At 39.8% G+C, this 24,969-nt stretch overlaps 1 protein-coding gene across 8 annotated transcripts in view; it reads left to right on the top strand.

Moving 5' to 3' along the window:
- Positions 1-24,969, top strand: part of TENM1 (teneurin transmembrane protein 1) — a 517,028-nt gene that overhangs the window by 407,820 nt on the left and 84,239 nt on the right. For all 8 annotated transcript variants that reach the window (XM_045030001.1, XM_045030000.1, XM_045029999.1 and 5 more), the window contains 4 exons: positions 3,502-3,645; positions 11,559-11,808; positions 13,245-13,265; positions 20,907-21,139. In XM_045030001.1, coding sequence (XP_044885936.1) covers positions 3,502-3,645; positions 11,559-11,808; positions 13,245-13,265; positions 20,907-21,139 — 648 coding nt within the window. The remainder of the gene's footprint in view (positions 1-3,501; positions 3,646-11,558; positions 11,809-13,244; positions 13,266-20,906; positions 21,140-24,969) is intronic.

Below are 24,969 nucleotides of genomic sequence, written 5' to 3'. Positions count from 1 at the left end.
CATCTAGGAAGCATTTACAGTGTATTTTGTTATTCCTCATGCTTCTCTTTTTAAAGCCACATTTTTTTTTTTGGCATCTCTAGTTCAAAAGTCTCTTTCTCCCATCTCATAATGGTTACATACCTGTGGTTACTTGTGTAGCTATCTCTGTGTTTGGAATGTACTTTCTCACCGTAACCTTCGGTGTGTCATTGCCGCTGTCATTTTTTTGGCAGTGACATTTAAAATATCATTTCCATTTAGCATTTACTAAGTGCCAACATTTAGGTATCTTTGCTTATTATATTTGATGTCTGAAGCTGTTAACTTCTTGACTTACTATTTCAAAAGGTGTACATAGAAATCATCCATACTTTTTGGGGTCCTTTTATTTTAGTTTTTTAGATTTTAAAGTTATCCAAGTGGTGGTCCCTGATTTATGACTGAATAACTGCAGTATAACTGAAGTAAAATGCATTTCATTTATCCAAAATATTTGCACATGAATTTTGCTGTTTGATCTTGATTTTTTTTAAATTATTTTTAATCAAGGATGGTGCACTGTGTTTAATGACCTGCTATTGCAAACATTTCCTATCAGCGTATTTACTGTTCCAGTAGTGCTTACACTTGTGAGTAGTTCTACTGAATTCAGTGGGATTTCAGTATGCTTTGAAGTCTGTGGAGCTACTCACAATAAGTGTTTGCAGGATCAGACTCTAAAATATTAAAATAATTAGGGGCCACATTCTGCCACTTACAGTGTGTAATATCTTGCTCCATAAGTAGTCTCATTGACATCTGCACAGGATAATACTATGACTATCCACTCTTTCAAATGTGTGTTCAAAAGTGGACAAATGCTATTTTAGGGGAACATTATTCACACTGTACAGCCGATGTAGAAATCTACCATAGAGTAAAGTACTATTCAGTGTGAATAAGAGTGGCAGAATCTGGACCTAACTGCTTATATAATATAGATTCCTATATCAACTTGTATAACAAAGAATGGAATTAAATGAGTTGAGATTTCTTTTCTGCGTTGTAACCTATTTGTTCATTTTTCCATACATACATATAATATAATAGACAGCAATGATATTATTGAACTTTGTTGTTCTAAAATGTAGGATGTCTGAAAATGACATGAAATGGCAGTAAATATGTGAATACTGATAAATATAATACAGAACAGTTAAATATGCTAATTCTCTTCCAGATTATTTGAAATCCAGTAATCATGAAGTCCACCCTTGTCCAACATATTTCTAGACTTTAAACCAAATAACTATGTTAGAGATGTCACCAAATGGTACAATGAGTTGCTAAATCCTAAAATGAATTCTAGCAAAGCATTTATCAAAGGAAACAAGAATAAAACCAGTCCACGAGGCACTATAAAATAACACCTATTTATTTATTTATTTTGCAGTTCAATGTCTGATTTCATTTAAAGTTGATTTTAATTATGCTTCTTGCAAAACAGAAGCAAGAATCTTTATATTTAAGTGCATTGTTAACTTGGTTTGTAAGATTCTGATAAAGCCTTATTTAATTTGACAGATTGAAGTAGTCTGGGACCCTCATCTGCATTCATTATGTGAATTTTGTCAAAATAATTCCCTGTGTTGGTATATTACCAATATTTAATAATGCATTCTGCTCAGACTTCATTTTAATTACATTAAATTACAGCAGATTGAAGTTCTATAAGCTCAGGAATATAACCATCTGCCTTTAATATTATAAACCCTATAAACACTTTCATTTTTCTTCAGGATTATTGGCAACAATTACATAATGATTTACTATAGTAGTCTATCCAGAAAAAGTGGTCTCAGAAAAAAAAAACAGAATTTCTGAAGGTACTCACATGCATGGAAGGACCTGGGGTTTGGGTGGGGGGTTAGAGAAATATACAGTGGCGTTTCCCTACTCTCCAAGTCTTGCACGTTGAGGAAATTTCCTGATCTTACATTTGCAGCAGATATTATAACAACAGAGTTTCTTCTTAAAATTGAAGGGTTAGAAAAAAATATATAATAATACTCCTCTCTCTGGAAAAAAATGGTTCTAAAAGATTCTTTAACAATGGAAATAAAACAGAGTTTAAGCATGTGGCTCATTCTTAGATATATAAAGTTAGCATATAAAAGAGGGTATCCAAATGTTACTCACAGGGAAGGCCAAAGAGAAGAAGACAATGAAGTTGTGACAAATCAGATAATGAGCTTTAGGAACATTTGGCAATTCAGGAATTTCAGATGTGGGCAGAGACTAGTAGAAGTATTACATTATCACCCATGATCCTACCATGTGCTCCATTATGGACATCTAGGAGCAGATCTTCAGCTGGTATAAGCTGCCATAGCTCCATTCAAGTCAGTTAAACTCCCACTGAGTTCAATGGAACTATGGCAGTTTATACCAGTTGAGAATCTGCCCCAGAGGGTGTCTGCAACTTTGGACTATTCCTTAGCGGTGTGGACAGTATGTATGCAAATATGAACTTGTTACCTGTATGACTGAAGAAAAGATCCTATAATATAGGTGATAAGTCATCAGCAAATATGCTTGATATTAAAAAAATTCTCTTTTATCTTTCTCCTTACATTAACACCTAGCAAAGCACTTGTTTTGATATTGACATGAGGGCTAATCCCAGTAACAGAATGGCAAAGGTAGTTTGGGGAGAAATAATCAGTACTGTGGTCAAATCTGTAGGTTCAGAATGAACAGTTGTATAAAAACAGTGTTGTTTTAGCTGCTGGGGTCTCTTTCAATTGCAAAGGATGGACAAGGCAGCTGCTGGGTACATAGCGTAATGATCTGTTGCCGGTAAAGCTTTAAACATACAGTGACGTTAACAGGAGGCAAGGGAATGTGAATTCAGGAGTCAGAAAGTTTAGTAGTAAAAACAGAGGCTTCTTTTTGATAAACTAATCAGAAGTTCCAGAGAGTAGTGGGAACAGTCTCTTACGTTCCAATAAAACATTTGCCTTACAAACAAGCCAACATATAACTTGTTCCCTACAATTATGACACAATACCTCAGGTTTGAAGTATAGCACCTAAGGTTCACTGGAGTTCTGGAAACGGGGTAATTGGTGACAAATCAATACCAACATTCTTACATGTATCAAAGGAAAAGGATGAGTTAGGTGGAATTGAATCTCCACTCCCCTCCTTGAACAAAACAGGACTCTTTTAATTTAGCAATAGTTGATTTAGTTAAGGGAGATGCTATTGAGCAAGTTGGACAAATTCCTCTGGGGGAGAAAACAAACACACACACACACACACACACACACACACACACACACACACACACACACACACCATGACTATCAAAGGAACTGATAATCTCTTAGACTTTTTTTGTACCCTCAAACAATCAAAATCAAATGCAGAAACCAGCATAGGAGCCTCATTACTGTCAGGTAGATATAAAAACTGGTATGGAAAAAGCAGATAATAAATGAAGGAAAAATAATGTAACATATCGTCATTTGTTTTCAGTGTCAGTAGGATATGAATATGAAACATGCCATGATTTTATTCTGTGGGAGAAAAGGACAGCTATCCTGCAGGGTTTTGAGATGGATGCTTCGAATCTGGGGGGTTGGTCCATAAACAAACACCATGTATTGAATCCACAGAGTGGTAAGTCCTTCAATTATCAATCAGATATGTTGGAAAGGAATATATTTTCAAGATGATGATGAAGAATTTAGATGTTCAATTTTTCATTGTTAATGTTTTATCCTTTGAGTGTGCAACTTTCATTACTGAGAACTGCACACTTATCCACCAGCTGAAAATATTTGTGTGTGTGTGTGTTAGCTATCAGGCATAAATAAAAATCTTGTAAATGTATATTTTTTTTCATTATGCTGGATAAGAGAATACTGATATAGGATATAGAACTTTATATCTCAGTTTTGAATCCTATCTGAGATAGCAGGGATTGAATGTTGCTCCTGTTTGCTGGTCTCTGTGAAAAGAATTGATGGTGTGTTGTCTTTTCAGTGGACAAGTATCTATGTCACAAACTCACCGCTACAACTGGCTTTAATTAGCATAATTATTGGCAGTCTCACCAGTGGAACTAAGGACCAAATATGCATAGAAATTGAGCTAAAAACTGGCCTTCTGGAGGTGGTGCTTCTATTTGGAGTAGACTCATCTTGCCAGGACAGTGTGCAAGCTTGCACTGCTGCTCACTCTGTATCCGAGCTGTGGCTAAATAAAATACTTTACTCTCGCTAGCAGCAGTTTAGCACCTTTCACAAGTGTGCATGCGCGCGCGCACACACACACAGAGCAAAGAATCTACTCATTTATTTTGCCCTCCTGACTTATTCACTACATATAAATTATTCAAACTCTGAGACTTTAATCTGTTTTCTCATTACCTATTATTTTATGGTTTCCCCTGAAGCAGCTATAATTAGGAACTACTCTTAGTGGATTTAAATTATCAAATTAATGCAGTTATAGTAAGTTACAGTATTGAGAATGAATATGAATTTGAAAATAAATGGACATGTTATGTTCTTTGAGAGAGAAAAACCTAGGATCAGAGTCTCAGCTGGTGCAAATCAGCTTAGCACTAGCTTCAGTAGAGCTCTGCCAATTTTCCAGCTAAGAATCTATCCACTAAAATCTGTTTCCAACTGCAAACAACTGTAACCCAGATTCATGCACAGATGTAAAGCTGTCAGGATTTCATAAATTCTGATGTCAAATGTACAACTGTAGTGTAAATATTCCAAATACAAAAGGTCAGGTTTAGTTTGTAAATTATCAAGATTTTGATTTGAAATAGTTTGACATTTTAAGCAGTGGTTCTTTCATACCCACCTTACTGGTTTGTACAGATTGACTTTTTTAAATGCCAGCTGTTGACATTTAACACAAAGAGAAATCTGACCTCAGTCAGTCCAGCCCCCCAGCTGTGAGCCCGATAGTCCACATCCTAGTGCCAGTTTGCCACTTAAATAGTTTAGTTTCAAAACTGAGTTCTTGGGAATACTTTCTTTTATAGCTCCAGTTTCTATGAATGTCTGACCTTAGCGCTTACTGTAATTCCATCCCTTCTAATTCACCACACAGCAGTTATGAGACTAAAATATTTATGAGACTTTATACAATACACAATTATGACTAGTAAACATTTGAGGTTAAATTGTGGCTTTTCAGCCACTGCCCAGAGCACAGGGCACATAGGGATGAACTGTTCATTGGTCGCTCCCAGAGATACTGTTCATGACATACAGTTCCTGCAAATGCTGGGCTGTATAGTCCCAGCAAGCCTTCTACATCCTTTGAAAGGATGCAGCCCGTGCTAATCTCTTCTGCCTGTTAGCACTAGCCTCAAGCAATCTTTGTGATTTGTGACTGCAAGAATTCTGGATGACTAGCCCTTGTATCTAGATTTTAAGTGGGGATGGGAGGTTTCTTCTGCCTTCCCTCCCCTTACACATCTACAGAGAGTTGGCAAGATCGAGACTTAAACTAGAGGAAATTGTTCTCACCTTTGTCCTTTCCTTACAAAGGCACCGATCCAGGAATGTATGTAAGCACATATTTAACTTTAAGCACAAGCCTTGAAGTCAATGGGCCTACATATATGTGTAAAGTAGGGCACAGGCTTAAGTACTACCCAAATCAGGACATAAGGTCTGATCTAAAGCCTACTGAAATCACAGGAAAGACTTCAGTGTAGTTGATCTTGATAATGCCCATAAAGCTCCTGCATGTGAACTGTCAGAGAAACTGCTTTAGTGTCATACTAGTCCAATAGGGGGAATTAATTATTAAATAGTAGAATTCATATACCTACCAAAGTAAAACATAGTCCCACACATAGATGGCAAACTAGATATTTAAGTTCATTAGCCAAAAGCGACAAAATAAATAATATATCACTTGATCTCAACCAAAAGGTCAAGAAAAGCTCTTCAGTTTCAGCCATGCAAAACATCGATTTTAAACAAGGGTAAGGTTGTGATTCAAACCTAAAACAGTCACTGTAAAATTCGAACTTATGCTCTATGTCAACGTGAGAGGAAATGAAAGGCGTAAGTGTGGAATTAATTTCTTGAGATCTTTTTGTATTTAATTAAAATAAAGCATTCACTCTGCAGGGATGTAAGTGTGAACCTTTCACAGGTACTGAATTTACTTTCTCTTTTTGAAATGCTGTCACAATCCAGTTAATCCAAACTGCAGGAATAGCATTGGGAACACAATTCAAATGTAAAAAGTTATGGTACTTTACTGCAAATAGTCCTTATGTAACTTTCATTTCACCTTAACATTAAAAACACTTGATTCGATCAGCTGTACACATATATTTCAGCTGATTGGGGCTGCTGTTGACTGAATAATATTGTATGCATATTAGAAGTCTGAGTTGTTGATTCTTCAGTTTGATGTTTTTGCCATGATTGCAAGTGGCAGAAATAACTAAAAAAAAAAAAAAGGCCCAACTTTTTTTTTGCTTATCAGTGACAGAAAAATAGCATGAATATAATATGAGGTGAACCTATTAGAAATAATGGGGGGTTTTGTTGTTGAATGGAGTTTGCTGAGGCAATCTGATTAGCAAGTGCATCCACCAGCCATTCTAGCCATCCCTTCTTTTCAGCCAGTGCCACACACCTTTTGGGCTTTCATGGCCCTGGGTAGGCCCACTGATGGAGAGGAATTTTCAGTCAAGTTCTGCCAGTACAGCCTTCTCCCCCAGCAGACTTTCTGCCATTAGGATTCTTCTACAGGGTCTTTAGCGCTGCAACAGTTAGTTTGAGTTACTATATTTGAGTTAATCCATTCGAGCTAACCTAACTCAATGGCCTAGCTTGAATGAAAGGGTATGTCTATATTGTGATCAAAAACCCATTGCTTTGAGTCTCAGAGCCCAGATCAGCTGACTCGGGCTCATGGGACTCAGGCTGCGGGGCTAAAAATAGCAGTGTAGCTGTCCAGGCTTGAGATGAAGCCCAGGCTCTGAGACCTTCCCCCATCGTAGTCCCAGAGCCCAAGCCCAAATGTCTACACTGCTATTTTATAGCCCTGCAGTCTAAGCCCCATAACCGTGACTCAGGCCAGCCGCTGGTCTTTTATTGCAGAGTATACCTGTGCAAATTGACCACACTGTGAAACAACTCTCAAGCTCCACAGCCTGATTGGATTAGCAGTTCATGAGTTGCTTTAACTCAAGCTGCTGCGTCCCCACTTCTTTACCAGCTCTAGCATCAGCAGTACTGGAGGTTCAAACCACTTCCAACCCCACACTTGAACTTAAAGTGCCGCTTAACTCAAGTTAAAGATTTGTGTGTGTGGACAGGAGTTGGGTGAGGGACAAAACTCATGGTGTATTTTAAGCTAACACTGCAGTGAAGCATACCCTATGATGCAGTGAATCCCCCATATGTATTGCTTAGTGATATTCAGCATACGGATATTTACAAGAGCAAGTTTAAATTCCATACCAGAAAAAAATGGTGAAAATAGATACATTTATGCAGAAATACGTTTCTTGAATCTGTTCCTAGGTCTAAATCTTATTGATACAAACATTGCTTTAGGCAAACCATAAGGCATCTTACCATTCTAGGAAGTAAGGGCCTCTTTTATTTCTGTAAAGATATTTCCTGATTGATTGTGGCATCCATGAAGTGGAAAGCCTGTCCATCACTCCCAATTGTCCCCCCACATTCTGCCCTGGAAACCCTGGCTTTTTAAATACATACTCGTTTTGAGCCAATAAGTATGTTGTATTAACATAGATAACTGATCATATTTTGCTCTCAGTTACACTAAGGCCATGATTATTGTCCCCTAGTTTTCTTTTTTTGATTCAGAAAACAAGATTTGATCATTCTGGGTTCCTGATGATTCTATTCTTAAATGTTTTTCATCAAAGTTTGTTGCCATTTTTTCCAACATGCAGAATCTTCAAACTATTCGTCATGATCAGTTAACAAACACACATGTACATGCTAGTTCCTGAAAGCATAAAGTCCTTTTGAAATACCCAGAGAACCCACAAATGAAAATGAATATCCCAATAACCAATGTTTTCAGTGTATCCTTTGAAGTGGATTTTTCTTCAGATAGGCGAGTATGTTGAATGAGTTTTTGTCCCTTTTAAAGGGACTTTATACTTTGAAGTTACAGATACAGTAACTCTCGCCCTGGTCTAGCAAAGCACTGATTGAAGCCAAAAAGACTACTCATGTGCCTAAAGTTACGTACATGCTTAAACTGAATAAAAGCAAAACAAACTCTCCAGAGCCCTAATTATATATTATTTGTCTGAAACACATAGAAGATTGTCTTTACGTTTTTAGCCTCAGACAAAGGCCAGCATTTCCTGTGAGATCAGTGATTTTTACTGGCGGGGAGGGAGGAGATATAAATTTCCATTGATTATGCTTGCATATTTCCAAGCTCCTTTTATATACCAACCCTAAACTCCAAGGAGAGAGATGTATTCTGACCCTTGTTGTTCATAAATAAGTTTGAAAAATGGATTCTGCTTTGAAATCAGCATAAAGCACCACCCACTGGCTTCCAAGGGGAATTTTCATTTCAAATTTATTTGCAATCCACAAAACAACTTCTAAACAAGGGGAACTGTGAGCAGTAGATTTGGACCACTGTTGTACTTTAAGGACAATCTAGAGTAGCCTAATGTAGCCCTTATCCACCAAGTTTCCCCTGTTTCTGTCTAACGGTATGTCTACACTGCATACGTTTCTGTCTAACGGTATGTCTGATTAATAGAATAATCGCTCTTGCTTTAATCTAACTAGGGTTTGTGACGAGCCGTGAAACCATGGCAGCATGAGCTTCAGCACGCACACTGAAGTTCATACTGCCGTGGCTTTAGTGATGTTGGTACTTGTGCTAGTTAAGTTTAAACTAGTTTGGGTATGTCACACCTTTAATTGCAGAGGAGACATACCCTAAAATTCCTTAATGCTTAGCACCCTTTTGGCTTCATGCATGCATAATACTCATTGGGTTTGATTCTGATCTAAATTGCACTGGTATAAATAAGGAGTAACTCCTCTGAAGTAAATGGAGTTGCATGGGTTTTAAGCTGGTATTCTTCAGTTCAGAATCAGGCCCATTGATGTGATTCTTGGATCATTTTACATAGCAAGCAGGTTCAGTATGGTGGGTATGGCGTGTGGTGGAAGAGATCTGTAAGAAGAATGCATTCTTGAACTAAAACTTGATGAGAAATTGGTGTTATAGTTGGAGCAAGGTTGAATGGCGTGGTGTGAAACCTATTCTTGGAACAATAACAATTAAAGAAGTCTTCAACATGATCTATATTTTCAAAAGCTGAAAATAGCACAATATAAAGTGTTTGTGTACATTTTTTTGTTTCAGCTTTACCCGGGAATGTTAATATCTGTACACTGATACTGCAATGCCACATACGAAGGCAAGCCATCAGTTGTGCCAATGTAATCAGAAACTACATTCATTTGTGTTTTATTTCCTTTAATCACTCTTCGTGTTTGATAGAATACTGGGCTTTCTAATAGAAACAGGGAATTTTGGAATTGCTGTATCAAAAGAATACCTATCTTCAGTTTGAAAATTGCTATAAGTCTAGTAATAACATGTCATTTTGAGGGTAATTGTTAACTGTATTGCTATATTGTTTTAAAAAAATGATGTCTACCTGAGAAAATGATGTTAGTACTGGATCTGGTTTTACCAACCTAATAATCGGAAAGATTTTTGAATGATATATCCTGTAGTGCAGTGCTGAAATACTGACATGTTAGAAAGCTGTTTTCCTCTTTATGGCAGGGCATATTATATTCTCACTGGTAAAAAGTTCACTCACTGGAATTACTCTTCCACTTTTAACACGGTTGTGCTTCAGTCACCAACATTTTTATACATTATTATCAAGTAGCTCTTATTTAAATTTGAATGTTGATTGTATACTGCAGTCTGATGCCCTTTCTGAAAAATACAGAGCAGTCCTGCTATTAATTTCCCTTAATTAAATACTCAAAATGTTTAAGAAATTCATCTGCTACCCAATAAAAATGTATGAATAAAATGAATATTTACGTAGTAATCCCTAAGAAATCAGATAGTACTTCAGTTAATAGTTGATTTGTTAGAGCGTTAACCAATCCTGACTTCTCATCATGATCCCAGTTTTTAAAATAGCTCAGAGAGTGGAGATGTTTAGAATTGGGAAAGGTTTTTAGAACCTTTTAATATACTCTTTGAAAGATCTGGCCACGCTTTACTGAAAGTGTTATATGCTCTTCTCCTGTATTGTCAAATTCAAAGATAAGGTGCAAAATATTTTAGCTGCTGCCTTTTTTTTCTGCCAGATCATTTTATTTCAGTTTTGGTGGGTCAAAGGTTCTTAAGAACTTATACCAACATTTTCAGACTCTGTGTATAAAATTTGACAGCTATGTGCTCCCTGGAAGCATGTAACTCAGGTGTTCTGGGATCTGCCCTGGTTGCCCATTGGTGTCCAGGTGGAGTTTAAGGTATTGGTTACAGGGCCGGCTCCAGGGTTTTTGCCGCCCCAAGCAGCAAAAAAAAAAAGTCATGATCAGCTTTACCGCCACCGCTTCAGTCTTCAGCAGCAATTCAGCGGCAGGTCCTTCCCTCCAAGAGGGAGTGAGGAACCCTCTGCCGAATTGCCACCGAAGAGCCGGACGTACCGCCCCTCTCCGATGGCCGCCCCAGGCACCTGCTTGCTGGGCTGGTGCCTGGAGCTGACCCTGATTGGTTATGACCTGTGAAGCCTTAATGGTCTGGGATCAGCCTCTCTCCCTGTGCCATACTACCACAGATGCAGTCACAAAGGCGCTTAAAAAAATGTGGGGCAGCTAACAGGGTGTTCTCTGCAAGTGCTACAGGACTCTGGAACTTGCTATCTCCTTCCCCTCTTCCCCCCGCCGATCTAAAATAGTTGGAACTTTTAGTGATTCTTCAGGCACGCTACACAAGGCATCTCTTTGACTGGCTTTTTGGAGAAGGGTAAGGATGTGCTATCATTTTAATAATGCTTAGATTTAATTGTATTGTCAGTGATGTATTAGGTTGCATACAGCCTTGGATAGGCATCTTTTAGTTATTTAAATAGAAATACGTAGAGTAAAATAAGTTATTTAAGTGAATGTAAATGGCCTGATTTTCAGAAAAGCTGCGCACCTGCAACTCCAATTGAAGACAATGGTGGCATCTCTGAAAACCAGGCCATTTATTCAGATGACAAAATACAGATTTAGACACAACTTTACGCACCTACACGTGAAAATGTTGGCATGGTAAGAGTGTATCCAGATTGTGTGTGACTCAGAAATATTTTCTGAGAAACTTAAAACTAATTTTAACAAGCTTTTACAGGTAATGATCCTTCCATGTGGAACAGAAGGTGGAATGAATGAAAACAAAAATGGAAGCCCTACATATGATTGCTGCATGGTGAAAGCAGAGCAGGATTGAGCACTACTAGTTTGTAATAGGTAATATGCACTTTTTTGTCGCCTTCATTTTTCTTCTCTCATATTTAGGGATCGTACACAAAGGGAATGGAGAAAACATGTTCATTTCCCAGCAGCCACCAGTCATCTCAACCGTCATGGGTAACGGACACCAGAGAAGTGTCTCCTGCTCCAACTGCAATGGTCTTGCTCTCAGCAGCAAACTCTTTGCCCCGGTTGCCTTGGCTTCTGGTCCGGATGGCAGTGTGTATATTGGAGACTTCAATTTTGTCAGACGCATCTTTCCCTCGGGAAATTCCATTAGCATTTTAGAATTAAGGTAGGAAATCTTGGAGTTTATTGATTGATGGTCAGATCTTTTAATGTGAGCTATGAGAAATACGGTGAAACGTTTTTAGGGGACTGATCAAATTTGACTGCTTATTAGAAACATGTCTTTCTCTCTAAGCATCAAATTTACCCCAAAAACCTTGGGGTTACCTTAAAGTGACCACTTAAGAGGGTGCGGTGGGGAAGGTTGTCTATGTTAGATGGTGTTTAGTGTTTAGTACAGGTTTCACATAATTAATCAAGAAACCTACAAGTTGAATAGTCTGAGACTTCCCTCCCCTATATTTTTCCTATTTAGATTTTCAAAACAGAATAAGATTTTAAAGTATTTTTTCTTAAAATCAACATAACACCTGGTGGAATATTTGAGTTGAGGAGCAGGTATGTATATCAGCTCAGAGATAGCAATAGCCACTTTGCCTGCATGTACTATAGATGGACAGATCAAGTTCAGAAGTACCCAAATTGTTCCCCATCTCTTCTGGAAAGCACAGCAAAGTAGAGCTGGACTGAACTTGAGACAGGCACAGGCCATGGGCATTCCAAACTAGTATCTGTCAAACCAGGTGTTGCTATGCCACCAAAAAGCTACCCTGCCACAGCTAACCTGCTATAATTGACACTTTATCCAGTTTCACTCTAAGGGCCACCATAGGTAACTATAAAATTGTTCTGGTCCCTAAACATTACCATAAAGCATATCTCTCACTCACCATTGGCGCACTGCAACCTGCCTCACTTAGGGCTTGATCCTACAAGGTGCTGGGTGCCCTCAACTTGTGTTGATGTCAGGGGGAGCACTCAGCACTTTTCAGGATCAAATCCTTACTTACACAAGTACTGAAATACACAGAACTATTTTCAGAGTGGTAGCTGTGTTAGTCTGTATCAGCAAAAAGAATGAGGAGTACTTGTGGCACCTTAGAGATTAACAAATTTATTTGGGCATAAGCTTTCGAAAGCTTATGCCGAAATAAATTTGTTAATCTCTAAGGTGCCACAAGTACTCCTCGTTCTTTTTTCACAGAACTATGTTCCATGTAATGTATAGAGGCCACACTAAACCTATATTACTCGTGAAAACATGTGGTCATGTAAGCAGCTAGCATGGTTAGAGTACGGTTGCACATTAATTGTTCAAGATGAGGTTGGAGATCTGTGTACTGTGTGTGGTGGAAAGGAAGCAACTGAATTTGAGGGAGAAATGAGTGGAGTAGAGATGAGATGTTGAATGATTTAACTGCTTATATCTTTATTGTCTACAATTTACATTGAGAGGATATACAAAGTTAACTGTGTTTTCGTATGACTATATGTGTGTGTGAGGTAGGGTAAAGGTCTTTATTATGTTGGTTTGGTTTGCATTGATACTGACGTTTGTTGTTTTGCTTTTATTGTGGCTCCTGGATTGATTTGTCGTATTAGGAACAGAGACACAAGACATAGGTAAGTAAATCATGGTGCAGTTATGCATGCATCCAACTGATTTAAGGGATCATTTATAAACAAGCAACAAAGAATATTCCTAAACAAATGATTTTTTTAAATATAGGCTTACAGAAACATTGTGTCATTAACAAATATGAGTGTAAATCAAATCCAGCTTTATTTGCTTTAGAGAAGGATAGGTTTGTTCACTTTACCTGGATCACCTCCCCCACTAACCTGAAAGAATCTGAGCTCAATCAGCAAGGCACAGTGTAAAGTTTTCCATCTGAAGAGTGACTGAGGTTATTGTTAAAGGTAACTCAGTTATTTTATTAACTTCTGTTATATTAATTTTGTATTATATCATAGATACGCACTACTAGGGAAATTGGAATGGGTACATTTTAGAAATGGAAAATAAATAAAAGTCTCTAGAGGAAGACTAGAGAGGTCTGTAGTTTATTAACTTACGGCTAACTTATAACTGTGGACACTTCCCTGAGTAAGGGGCAGTGCATAGCTGAATTGCTCCATGAGCAGCCCTGAGGGTAGGACTACACTGCAATCAGCGGTGTGACTGCAGCACATGTAGATATACCTGAGTTAGCTTTGGTCTGGCTAGCTCGGATAGCAGTGAAGCCACAGCAACACAGATGGCAGCACAGGCTGGCAACTTGAACTTTTACACAGGGTACACGCTCCTCCCATGCTCCCATGACTTCACTGCTGCTGTTGTGTGAGCTAGCTAGAGCAAAGCTAGCTCAGTATGGCTACACGTGCTGCAGACACATCTCTTACTGCAGTGTAGACCTGCCCTTGGTGAGTCACACTCTTCCCCCACTTCTCCTTTGCTCTGCAGAGGAAGCAGGTTACTTCCCTCTTTTTCATGGAGCATCTCAGTCCCCACTGCGCCCAGTCATCTATACCAGCCAGCAAGTAGCTGAGGGGGAGAAGGGAAGGGCGGACAAGGGCTCTTCCCATTCTCTCCATCCACTTGCTTGCAGCAAGGCGCACTGGGCAAGTAGGCCTTGCTCTCCTCACCACACATAGAGTCTTTGTTGAGTATTGAGCATGTGGGGCCCTTCCTTCCCTTGTGTGGCTAAGGCGGCTGTGACAATTTCTAAGGGCCCTAGAAATAACCTATAAAAGATTAGAAAGAACAGAGAGCTGCTGAGCATCAGGTTGCTTTCCCTAGAAACAAGCTCTTCAGCCTCCTGATGTATTATTTTAAAAAGCAGGTAAATAAACCAGGATTGATGCATCCCATTTTGATGATTGCATGGCATAATAGGGAGAGTACCGTAGTAGACTGAACCAAATCCAAAAAAATTATTTTAAAATGATATGATTTAAGGGATGACATGACAATCATTGTTATTAGGTTTTAGCCACAATCATATTATTGAATATGATAGTTTGTTTGTCACCGTCCTTATCAAAGATATAATCTTTCAGGCGTTTTACAACAAAAGCTTAATAGAAAGATATTAAAGTGACAATTCCTGGCTAATTGCATGCATCTCCACAGTTTGTTTTAATGATTGTTTCCATTTGTTATGTATTAAACCTGTCAACGTCCTTCAAATTTTAAGAAGTTGAAAAGAGGAAAATTGAATTTGTTCACTCTGGAATGACAATTGTCAACAAAATGGCATTAATCAGGGTTTTAATTTTTGTTTCTCTTTCTCAAATTATTTTTCTAAATACCAGTGCACTAGAACAAAATACACTAGCTTCTTTGGATAGGCTTAAACCTTAGTTAAATTTAGTCACGTGTCAAACTGCTTCCCACTAAAGTGCTGTTGGGTATTAATTGTAAGTATTAATTGCCTATTTGCAAAGCTATATTATTCTGACTAGCTTAAGTGAAGTGATTTGTGGTAAATTGGAGGGCATCACTTGGAGATAATAGACAGGCAATGAGGTTATGGAAAGTCTGTTTACAGTCCTTACTGTGCACAGCTTTATTGTGGCTTTAAAAGCCACAGCCAATGTACATTAGGAAAGGGTGTGGGTGGACACTAGGTTTTCTTCCTAGGGAGGACACAGAAATGCAGAATGTTTCCGGACTGCTAAAGAGCACAAGCAGGAGCAACCACTAACTACCCCCTTTGGGACAGCCTGAGTAAACTGCAGTGTGCAGTCAGGCCACCACAGATTGGAATTCCCTGGAGCACTAGGGAAGGTCTCATGCTACACCCTGCCTGAGGATGCTCAGCCAGCTCTTCAAACTCATGCAGAGGGAGAGCAGGGTTGTGGCCATTTTGAGGTGGGTTAGCATATCCAAGGGATGTAGGGAAGTTGTCTCTGCACTTCCCTAACAGAAGGACTGCAACTGTAGCTCCTCCCTGCACAGGTGTGATTGTAGCCAACCCTTTCAAGGCTCATTCCTTCCTCCCCCAACATCCCTCCTCCCCTCATAAGGAAAGGCAATAATCGAGCCCAACAGTTCTCATACTTTAGTAACCCGAGGACCCCCATTTTGATTTATATTTTTGTGGATCCCCAAGCCCCCCGCTCAGCCCCAGACTCCACCCCCACTGCACCCTTTCCCCCAAGACCCCACCCCCGCTCCACCTCTTCCCACTTCATCCCTGCCCCTCCTCTTACCCACCTCTTTCCACCCCCTCCCCCAAGAAATTGTCTGTTCTCTAGTGTGCAGGAGGCGCTGGGAGGGATGGGGAGGAGTTGATCAGCAGGGCCGGCGGACCCCCCCCTGGAGTACCCTCACAGACCCCAGTTTGAGAAACTCTGATCTAGCCCCTTAATAGTTGCAACATGCTCGTCTCCTGATGCCAGCCCATACTGCTGACTGGGGCAGAGGGGAGGCAAGGCCACCGCCCCCTCCAGCTATGCCCAAGCTGCTGTGTTTAGTACATGGAGCTGTGTCTCCTTATGACTTGAACTCAGAAAGCAGAAGCACCAGAATTTTGGCTGCTGACAGCATAGGTATGCAAGGGGGAAAGGGCTTCCAAATTTCATCCCTCAATACAGTCCTCCCTCTCAAAAAGTAGGGAAAAGACTTCAGAACGTTCCTTGAAGGTTAAAAGATTCAGGTGATTTGAGACCTTGTGTGGGAGAGAATTCCAAACTCTAGGGCTGCACATGAAAATTGCTTCATAGTAACTCCCCTTTTTTATTTATTCCGTGGGGAGCCCCCTCTGTAGCAATAGCACATGAAGAGAGGGGCAATTTCTCATATAGACAAGTTCAATCTCATGTAGGTGGTGGCAGAAGGAGAGGGGCTTGTGGGTAAAACTAGTAAGTTGGAGGCTGGGTATATCCATGTGATGGATTTTATGTCCTGTCCTTGAGATTCTTTTTGGGGTGCTCAGCTGCCTCCTTTTGGTGACCACTTTATCGAGACTATTCTGTTTTTTCAGATTCTTATACAGTACCTAGGTATGTAGTCTCTGAGCACCTGCCCATTAAACAGTGTGACTGGCATCTGTCACATGCCATCCTTTCCTTCTTTCTTCTGTCCTCTCCTCAAGGGGAAATTACATGTCGATTGGGTTTATTTTAAAAGGTGGAACAACACTGTGCGGATCATGGCATGTACACGGAGCGTGATTCCATGGGTTTGAGTAACTTCGGGTTTGGGATATACCGTATTGTTCCGAGTATAGGCCGCTCCTGATTATAAGCCGCACCCTTAAAGTTTGGTGCTATTTTAAAAAAATTAAATTTTTAACTTTTTTTAACTTAAAGAAAATCTCAGCCGCGGCCGGGACTCAGAGGGCTCTGGGCTGTCTGCCGCGGGGGGGAGCCCAGAGCCCTTTAAATCCCAGCCGCGGCGGGGAATCAGAGCGCTCTGGGCTGCCCGCCGCGGCGGGGAGCCCAGAGCCCTTTAAATCCCAGCCGCGGCCGGGACTCAGAGGGCTCTAGGCTGCCCGCTGCGGCGGGGAGCCCAGAGCTCTTTAAATCCCAGCCGCGGCGGGGAATCAGAGGGCTCCGGGCTGCCCGCCGGGGCGGGGAGCCCAGAGCCCTTTAAATCCCAGCCGCGGCGGGGAATCAGAGGGCTCCGGGCTGCCCGCCGGGGCGGGGAGCCCAGAGCCCTTTAAATCCCAGCCGCGGCGGGGAATCAGAGGGCTCTAGGCTGCCCGCCGCGGCGGGGAGCCCAGAGCTCTTTAAATCCCAGCCGCGGCGGGGAATCAGAGGGCTCCGGGCTGCCCGCCGCGACGGGGAGCCCAGAGCCCTTTAAATCCCAGCCGCGGCCGGGACTCAGAGGGCTCTAGGCTGCCCGCTGCGGCGGGGAGCCCAGAGCCCTTTAAATCCCAGCCGCGGCCGGGACTCAGAGGGCTCTAGGCTGCCCGCTGCGGCGGGGAGCCCAGAGCTCTTTAAATCCCAGCCGCGGCGGGGAATCAGAGGGCTCCGGGCTGCCCGCCGTGGCGGGGAGCCCAGAGCTCTTTAAATCCCAGCCGCGGCGGGGAATCAGAGGGCTCTGGGCTTCCCGCCGCGGCGGGCAGCCCAGAGCGCTCTGATTCCCTGCCGCGGCTGGGATTTAAAGTATTTTTATTGGGTTTTTTTTTACAAGATCCCGCTTATAGGCCGCACCCCTAGTTTAAAGACTTAAATTAGGGGGAAAAAGTGCGGCCTATACTCGGGACAATACGGTATTTTGTTTGTTTCACTTGAAAACATTTCAGTTAAAAAAGATTGATATTCTTAATCTGGGAGAAAGTTTTTTGACTGTGTGTGGTCAGGATGGTCCTGTTTGTTTTCTCAGCATTCTGTAATCAGGATCTAACATCTGGTAATAAAGCTGTTTATTCTCTCTCCACTTCATCAGTTGCCAAAGATAAAGAACTAAGGGAAGGGAATAATTTGTTCTGAAATGAATCACTGTAAATTTTCATTTATTAATCTACTTGGTACAATTTTTAACAATGCTAATTAAAAATTGTCCCAGGTTTGGATACGATTCCAAACTTTCCATAAGATCACAAGTATTTGGTTCTGCCCGATCTCTGGTAGTAATATTTCAATTCAAACATTTTAGCATTTAAGATTTTAAGCATAGATAACATCAAGAGGTTTCTAATAGCCAGTGTATTAAACCTAATCACATGGATGACAGAAAACATATCTAAAAGGATAGATTATATAATGACCTCTAGTACTTTGTGGTTTTTACAAGATGAATAGAGTACATTTATTTAACATCTTGAATTCTACTAGAAAATTTTTCCATACTGGTATTTTATGGAAAATCTTTTGTTTGGTCAGACCGGGTCTCTTTTGAACTTCAGCTGCAAATACCAGAAATGGCCTTTCTTACAAAATGTTAATTAACTTCAGAATAATGACAAACTTTAATTCAGCAATTAATCACATTTACTCATCCTTCTTCCTCCACCCCAATCCCTTCTCTCAGCACCCCGTCCTTTCTCCATATCTCACATCCTTCCATTCAGTCTGTCAGTATCTTTCTCTCCATGCCTCCTTCTCCTTTTCATAAAAGCTTATGATCAGGATTATACTAGCCTGGTTTATGTCCTGATCCTGTGAGGTGTTGAGTACTCGATTCCTTTGGATGTCAGTGGGAGTTGAGGATTCTAAGCACCTTTCAGGATCAGGCTCTAACTATCAAACTTATGTCGCAGGCTTTTTATAATCTTTCACCAGTGGAAATAAGATATTCTAACTGACCCTCTACTAGAGGAGTTGCAGCAATGTACAAAGTTACACAGAGCACCAAATAGACTAATAAAATGGAAGAAATGGAGCAAAGAATATATATCTGTTCATACCCATTACCAATATAGTTCATAACGTACTTTTCCATTGATCTGTAACATTGCCCAGTGATGTAGGACTATCTAATGAATGGTCAATAAAACCTAGTTATCTCCCTCAGTCAGTCAAAGGTTTCATATTTAAAGTGACTCCCTCAACTTAAAATCTAATCAGTATACAAAAAAAGGGCAGGCGGACATTAAAAGTACTTTCAGGCGCTACACGTGCCCTGGAATACCTGCCAAATGTGGTGTTTTTAAATTACATTTTCTTTATATTGTTTTTTTCTCTTTCCCGTTGTGTAAGACCCACACAGACAGGGGAAACTGGTTGTACACAAAGCATTGTCAAATGCACCAGAAACAGACTGAAAAAAAAATAGAGTAACACATCTTTTCTCTCATCTCTTTCCATTACATTATGTCAAGTGTTCACTGTAACAAAAATACTAAAACATTTTTCTGAAAGAAGTGTGATTTTTTTCACAGTTTCTTTAAACTTCATGACAGTTGAATATTTTAACAAAGAATGTATTTCAGTAAGAAATTTAAATATGGTGTATTGAAACAGAAAACCACAGACTGGCCTTGAGGCAGTCCAGAAACATTGGAAGCAGTAGAGAGAATTCTCCTTCTCAGATGCTTGACTGGTGGGTCTTTCTCACATGCTCAGGGTCAGGAAGGAATTTTCCCCCAGGTCAGATTGTCATGACCTTGTGGGGAGTTTTGCGTTCCTCTGCAGTATGGATTGCTTGCTAATATCATCTGGGTATATGTCAACAAATCAATTCTCTGCCATTGCAGGGACCTTGTTCTCTGCCTGTGGAACACAATAGTTTAGTCTCCTGAGAGCTGTAATATTTTAGTCCAGTGGTTTTCAACCTGTGGTCTGCAGATCCCTGGAGGTCTGCAGACTATGTCTAAGATTTCCAAAGGGGTCCGCACCCCCATTTGAAATTTTTTAGGGGTCCACAAATGAAAAAAGGTTGAAAACTGCTGCTTTCGTCTGATTCAGGATATTGGTCTCAATACAGGTAACGAGGTGGGGTTCTGTGACCCGTGAGGTGCAGGAGATCAGACTATGATCTGATGGTCCCTTCCAGCCTTAAACTCTCTGACTCTGTAAAGACAGAAATTACCTTCTCCCTCCAAAGAGAGCATTGCTGTGTTATAAGTCAGTCTGTTTCCCAGAAGTACCTTAGGAAACCATTTCTGGTGGTAAAAAATCCATTATGTGTCTCGATGGTCCTAATCATGCCTGCACTGAGTCGCCTTGATTTCAGTGACCCTCTGCCTAGGCTTCAGAGCCTGTCCACACTGATCTCTCTTGTGACCAGGACCAGTGTTAGCTGGTGTTTGCAGGATGCCTGCAATCTTAACAGGATTAGGGCCATTGTCTGCGCTACTTGCCATCCTCTCTACAAACTGACATGGATCATAAAGCAGTTAGAGAGAAAACAAACAATCTGATTGGGTAATGAGATGCAGCCCAGTTCACCAATTAGAATTTGAGCCTCATCACTTAATTAGCATATATAAATATTTTAAAATAATGTTTCATAATTTCAGTAAGGCAATCCAGTTAATGAATTATGGTGCTTTAATTCATGCCTAGTTGCATTAATGGTACTTGGCCTTCCGCCTTGCTCCTGAAAATGTACTAGGAATGAATTAATGCACCACATTTCACATCATGGTCTTTCTTAATGATTAAATAAGGTTAAAAATAATCTGAAGTGGATATTTGTGCTCATCCGGAATAGTCTATGGTGCACCCTGCTGCTTCATGCAAGTTGAATGCTGAAAGTAATAACATGTACCGCACATATGAAAGTACGGCTTATGCCACTGAAAGTAAATACTACAAACAGGGAGAAAGATGAACAAATTAATTTTGTGACATTGCTCTTCTTTGTCTTAGCACAAGTCCAGCTCACAAGTACTACCTGGCTGTGGACCCAGTGTCAGAATCCCTTTACTTGTCAGATACCAACACCAGGAGAGTCTACAAAGTGAAATCTCTCAGTGAAACAAAGGATTTGACAAAGAACTATGATGTGCTGGCAGGGACAGGTGAACAGTGCCTTCCGTTTGATCAGAGTCACTGTGGAGATGGTGGGAGGGCATCAGAAGCTTCACTCAACAGTCCTAGAGGTAGGGAAACAATATATTTAGTGTTTATCTTAATTGTGTTGAGCTTTTTTTTTTTCTTAATTACAGTGAAACTCAGATGAAGCTGGCTATATGAAATTGGATTTAAAGTGACATATAATCCTCCAACCATGCATCATGATTGGAGAAAGTTAACTTTTCCTTTGTCAGTATCACAATCAACCTAAATAAACAGTTCACAAAGTTTAATTCTAGTTGTGTATGACATAACTGAAATATTCTCTTTCCTCATTTGGTGATGTTTTTATTTAACTATCATTCAGCCATACAGTATATTATTCTAAACTTTCAGGCAAACACTATAGGTGGAAGGGCCAATTTGTCACTTGATGCATACAAGTAAATTCTAGTAATGTTAATGAAGTTTAGGCATACGCATTAAGGAAGACACAAGGCATCAATGTACTTCAAACTGAGATCCATCACAGTTAGTGCTTATTTGGAAATCACTATTTTGCCCAATCTCATTAACTGCACCTTATCAACGTCTCACTTGTTATGAGTAAAAGTTTGATGTAGCTTTTTGTCCAAAGTAAACATTGTATTGCCAGGGACTTGATATGCACAAAGCCTTGAACCATCAATAGCGCTAAAATCTAATCTACTTGCACTGTGCCTTAAAACTACTGTAAAACACAGCATAAGGGCTAGATCCTGCAAGGAACTGAGCTCTATTCTATTGAACTCTATTCCAACTTCTACTGAAGTCCATTGGAATGAATGGTACTCGGCCCCCCGCATGACAGAGCCCTAACTGAGCTGCTATTTGTTCATTCCTCTTAGCACCCTGCAAACTCCTAATGAATAGCTCTAATAAGGAAAAGTTGGATTTTTTTGGTCTGAGCTAATAAGGGAAAGCTGTAGATCACTAGCAAATTAAAATGTATTTCCAAGGCAAGCAGTGAACCCTGTTTTAAGACTTATTTAGTAACATATTGTAGCTATAGCCAGAGTGACTTAACATGTCTTCAGTGATGGAAGGTAAGTGCAAGGTAAGTACAAATAAATATTAATCTTCAGGCAGCTAATTAATATGCTGAATCAACTCTAAAAATAGAAGGAAATATACCAGTCAATGTATTATTGCTGGCCATGATTGATTATATCTAATTAGAATACAGTTTGCTGTTCTGTGTTGTTTACTTACAGACGAAATATGTTGATGGAAATTTCTTACATGACAGTTATATATTTGGCTTTCTAAATACAAGGTTAAAGTTGTAAGGGGAAATGAATTTTGTTGAATTTTGTTGTTGTTAACACCTGATTTATAAACTGCTGATTGACACTGAAAATGCTGTTCATGAATCACAGAGCAGCCAGCAAAAAGAAAATGAACAAAATGCATATAATAAACTGCAACGTGATAATGGCAAGGCAAGTGGTGAATTCTGATTACAGTTCCTGATTGGCTCTGAATTAGGTGCATGCTATTATTTTTATAACCTTGGTTCCCCCACCCCACTTGTTTGTTTGTCTCAACCACCTGTTATGTCTTGTATTTCAGTTTGTAAATTCTTTGAGGTATGGGCAGTCATTTTCCATGTAGAAGTTCAGTGCCTAGCATGATGGAGCCCCAACCTTCAGCCACTTCTGCAATATGCATGTTTAATAATAATTAATAAATAAATAAATAATGCTATATTAAACTCATTTAAACAGCAGCTACCATAATCTCTCCAAGAATGTAAATTCCAGCTTGAGAGTAGAATCAGAGAAATCCAGCCCCCCATGCTGAAGCAGGACCAAGTAAACCTAGACCACCCCGACAAGTGTTTGTCCAACCTGTTCTTAAAAACCTCCAATGATGGAGATTTCACCACTGTCCTTGGAAGCCTATTCCAGAGTTTAACTATTCTTATAGTTAGAAAGTTTTCCCTAATACCTAATCTAAATCTCCCTTGCTGCAGATTAAGCCCGTTGCATCTTGTTCAACCGTCAGTGAACATGGAGAACAACTGATCACAATCCTCTTCATAACATCCCTTAACATATTTGAAGACTATCAGATCCCCTGGCAGTCTTCTTTTCTCAAAACTAAACATACCCATTTTTTTCATCATATTTTCTAAACCTTTTATAATTTTTGTTGCGCTCCTCTAGACTCTCCCCAGTTTGTCCACATCTTTCCTAAAGTGTGGCACCCAGAATTGCACACAGTTCTCTAGCTGAGGCCTCACCCATGCCAAATAGAGTGAGACATTTATCTCCCATGTCTTGCATACAACACTCCTGTTAACACTCTAGAATATTAGCCTTTTTTGCATCTGCATCACATTGTTGACTTATATTCAATTTGTGATCCACTATAACCCCCAGATCCTTTTCAACAGTACTACCACCTAACCAGTTATTCCTCGTGTTGTAGTTGTGCATTTGATTTTTCCTTCTTAAGTGTCGTACTTTGCACTTGTCTTTATTGAATTTAATTTTGTTGAATTCAGACCAATTCTCTAATTTGTCAAGGTCATTTTGAATTCTGATCCTGTCCTCCAGAGTGCTTGCATGTCCTCCCAGCTCAGTGTCCTCTTCAGATTTTATAAGCAAACTCTTCACTCCATTAACCAAGTCAATAATGAAAATATGCCCTACTAGATATGCCCTCCCAGTTTGACAGCAAACCATTGATAACTGCTTTTTGAGTACCATCTTTCAACCACTTATGCCCCCACCTTATAGTAATTTTCATCTAGACTGCATTTCTCTAGTTTGCTTATGAGAATGTCATGTGGGACTGGGTCAAAAGCATTAGTAAAATCAAGAAATATCACTTTACTACTTCTCCTCTATCCATTAGGCTAGTAACCTTGTCAAAGGAAGATATTAGGTTGGTTTGGCATGATTTGTTTTTGACAAATCCATGCTAGTTATTTCTTATCACCCTGTTATCCTCTAGGTATTTACAAGATGATTGTTTAATAATTCATTCCAGTATCTTTCCAGGTATTGAAGTTAGGCTGACTAGTCTATAATTCGCTGGACATCTGCATTCCCCTTTTTAAAGATAGGTACTATGTTTGCCCTTCTCCAGTCTTCTGGGACCTCATCCATCCTCTGTGAATTTTCAAAGATAATCACTAATGGTTCTGAGATTGCTTCAGCTAATTCCTTAAGTACCCTAAGTGTGAACTTCATCAGGCCCTGCTGACTTGAATACAAGTAATCTATTTAAATAAAAGGCGATAAAGAGTCCTGTGGCACCTTATAGACTAACAGAAGTATTGGAGCATACGCTCTCATGGGTGAATACCCACTTCGTGTTGGCTTTTGTTCCTTCCCTCTTGTTGCTAATATTAATTGTGTTGGATATCTGGTCACAATCTTTTTATTGAGGGCTGGAGCAAAATAGGTATTAAACATCTCAGCCTTCTTGATGTTGTCAGCTTTTAGCTCTTCCATCTTCTTCCACTTTTTTTCATCTTTCTCTTGCTCCTAATATATTTAAATAAACTCTTCTTGTGACATTTTATGTCCCTTGCTACAAGTAACTTATTTTGTGCCTTAGCCTGTCTGATTTTGCACCCACATGCTTATATTATTCTTTTGTATTCCTCAATAGCAGTTCTTCCATGTTTCCACTTTTTGTAGGATTCCTTTTTGATTTTCAGGTCACTTAAATACTCCTGATCAAGACAAATTGGCCTCTTACTCTTCTTTTTTTCATTCTTTCACAGCAGGATAGTTTGCGGTTGTGCTTTTAATATTGTCTCCTTGTTAAACTGCCAGGTCTCCTTAACTCCTTTTTCCCTTAGATTTTCTTTCCATGAGATCTTACCTACCAGTTCTCCGAGTTTGTTAAAGTCTTCTTTTTG

This window comes from Mauremys mutica, chromosome 9 (assembly GCF_020497125.1).
Source record: "Mauremys mutica isolate MM-2020 ecotype Southern chromosome 9, ASM2049712v1, whole genome shotgun sequence".
In the NCBI taxonomy this organism is placed as follows: domain Eukaryota; kingdom Metazoa; phylum Chordata; order Testudines; family Geoemydidae; genus Mauremys; species Mauremys mutica.
The sequence above is the reverse complement of the archived record's forward strand: the minus strand, read 5'-3'. Positions and strand labels throughout refer to the sequence as shown.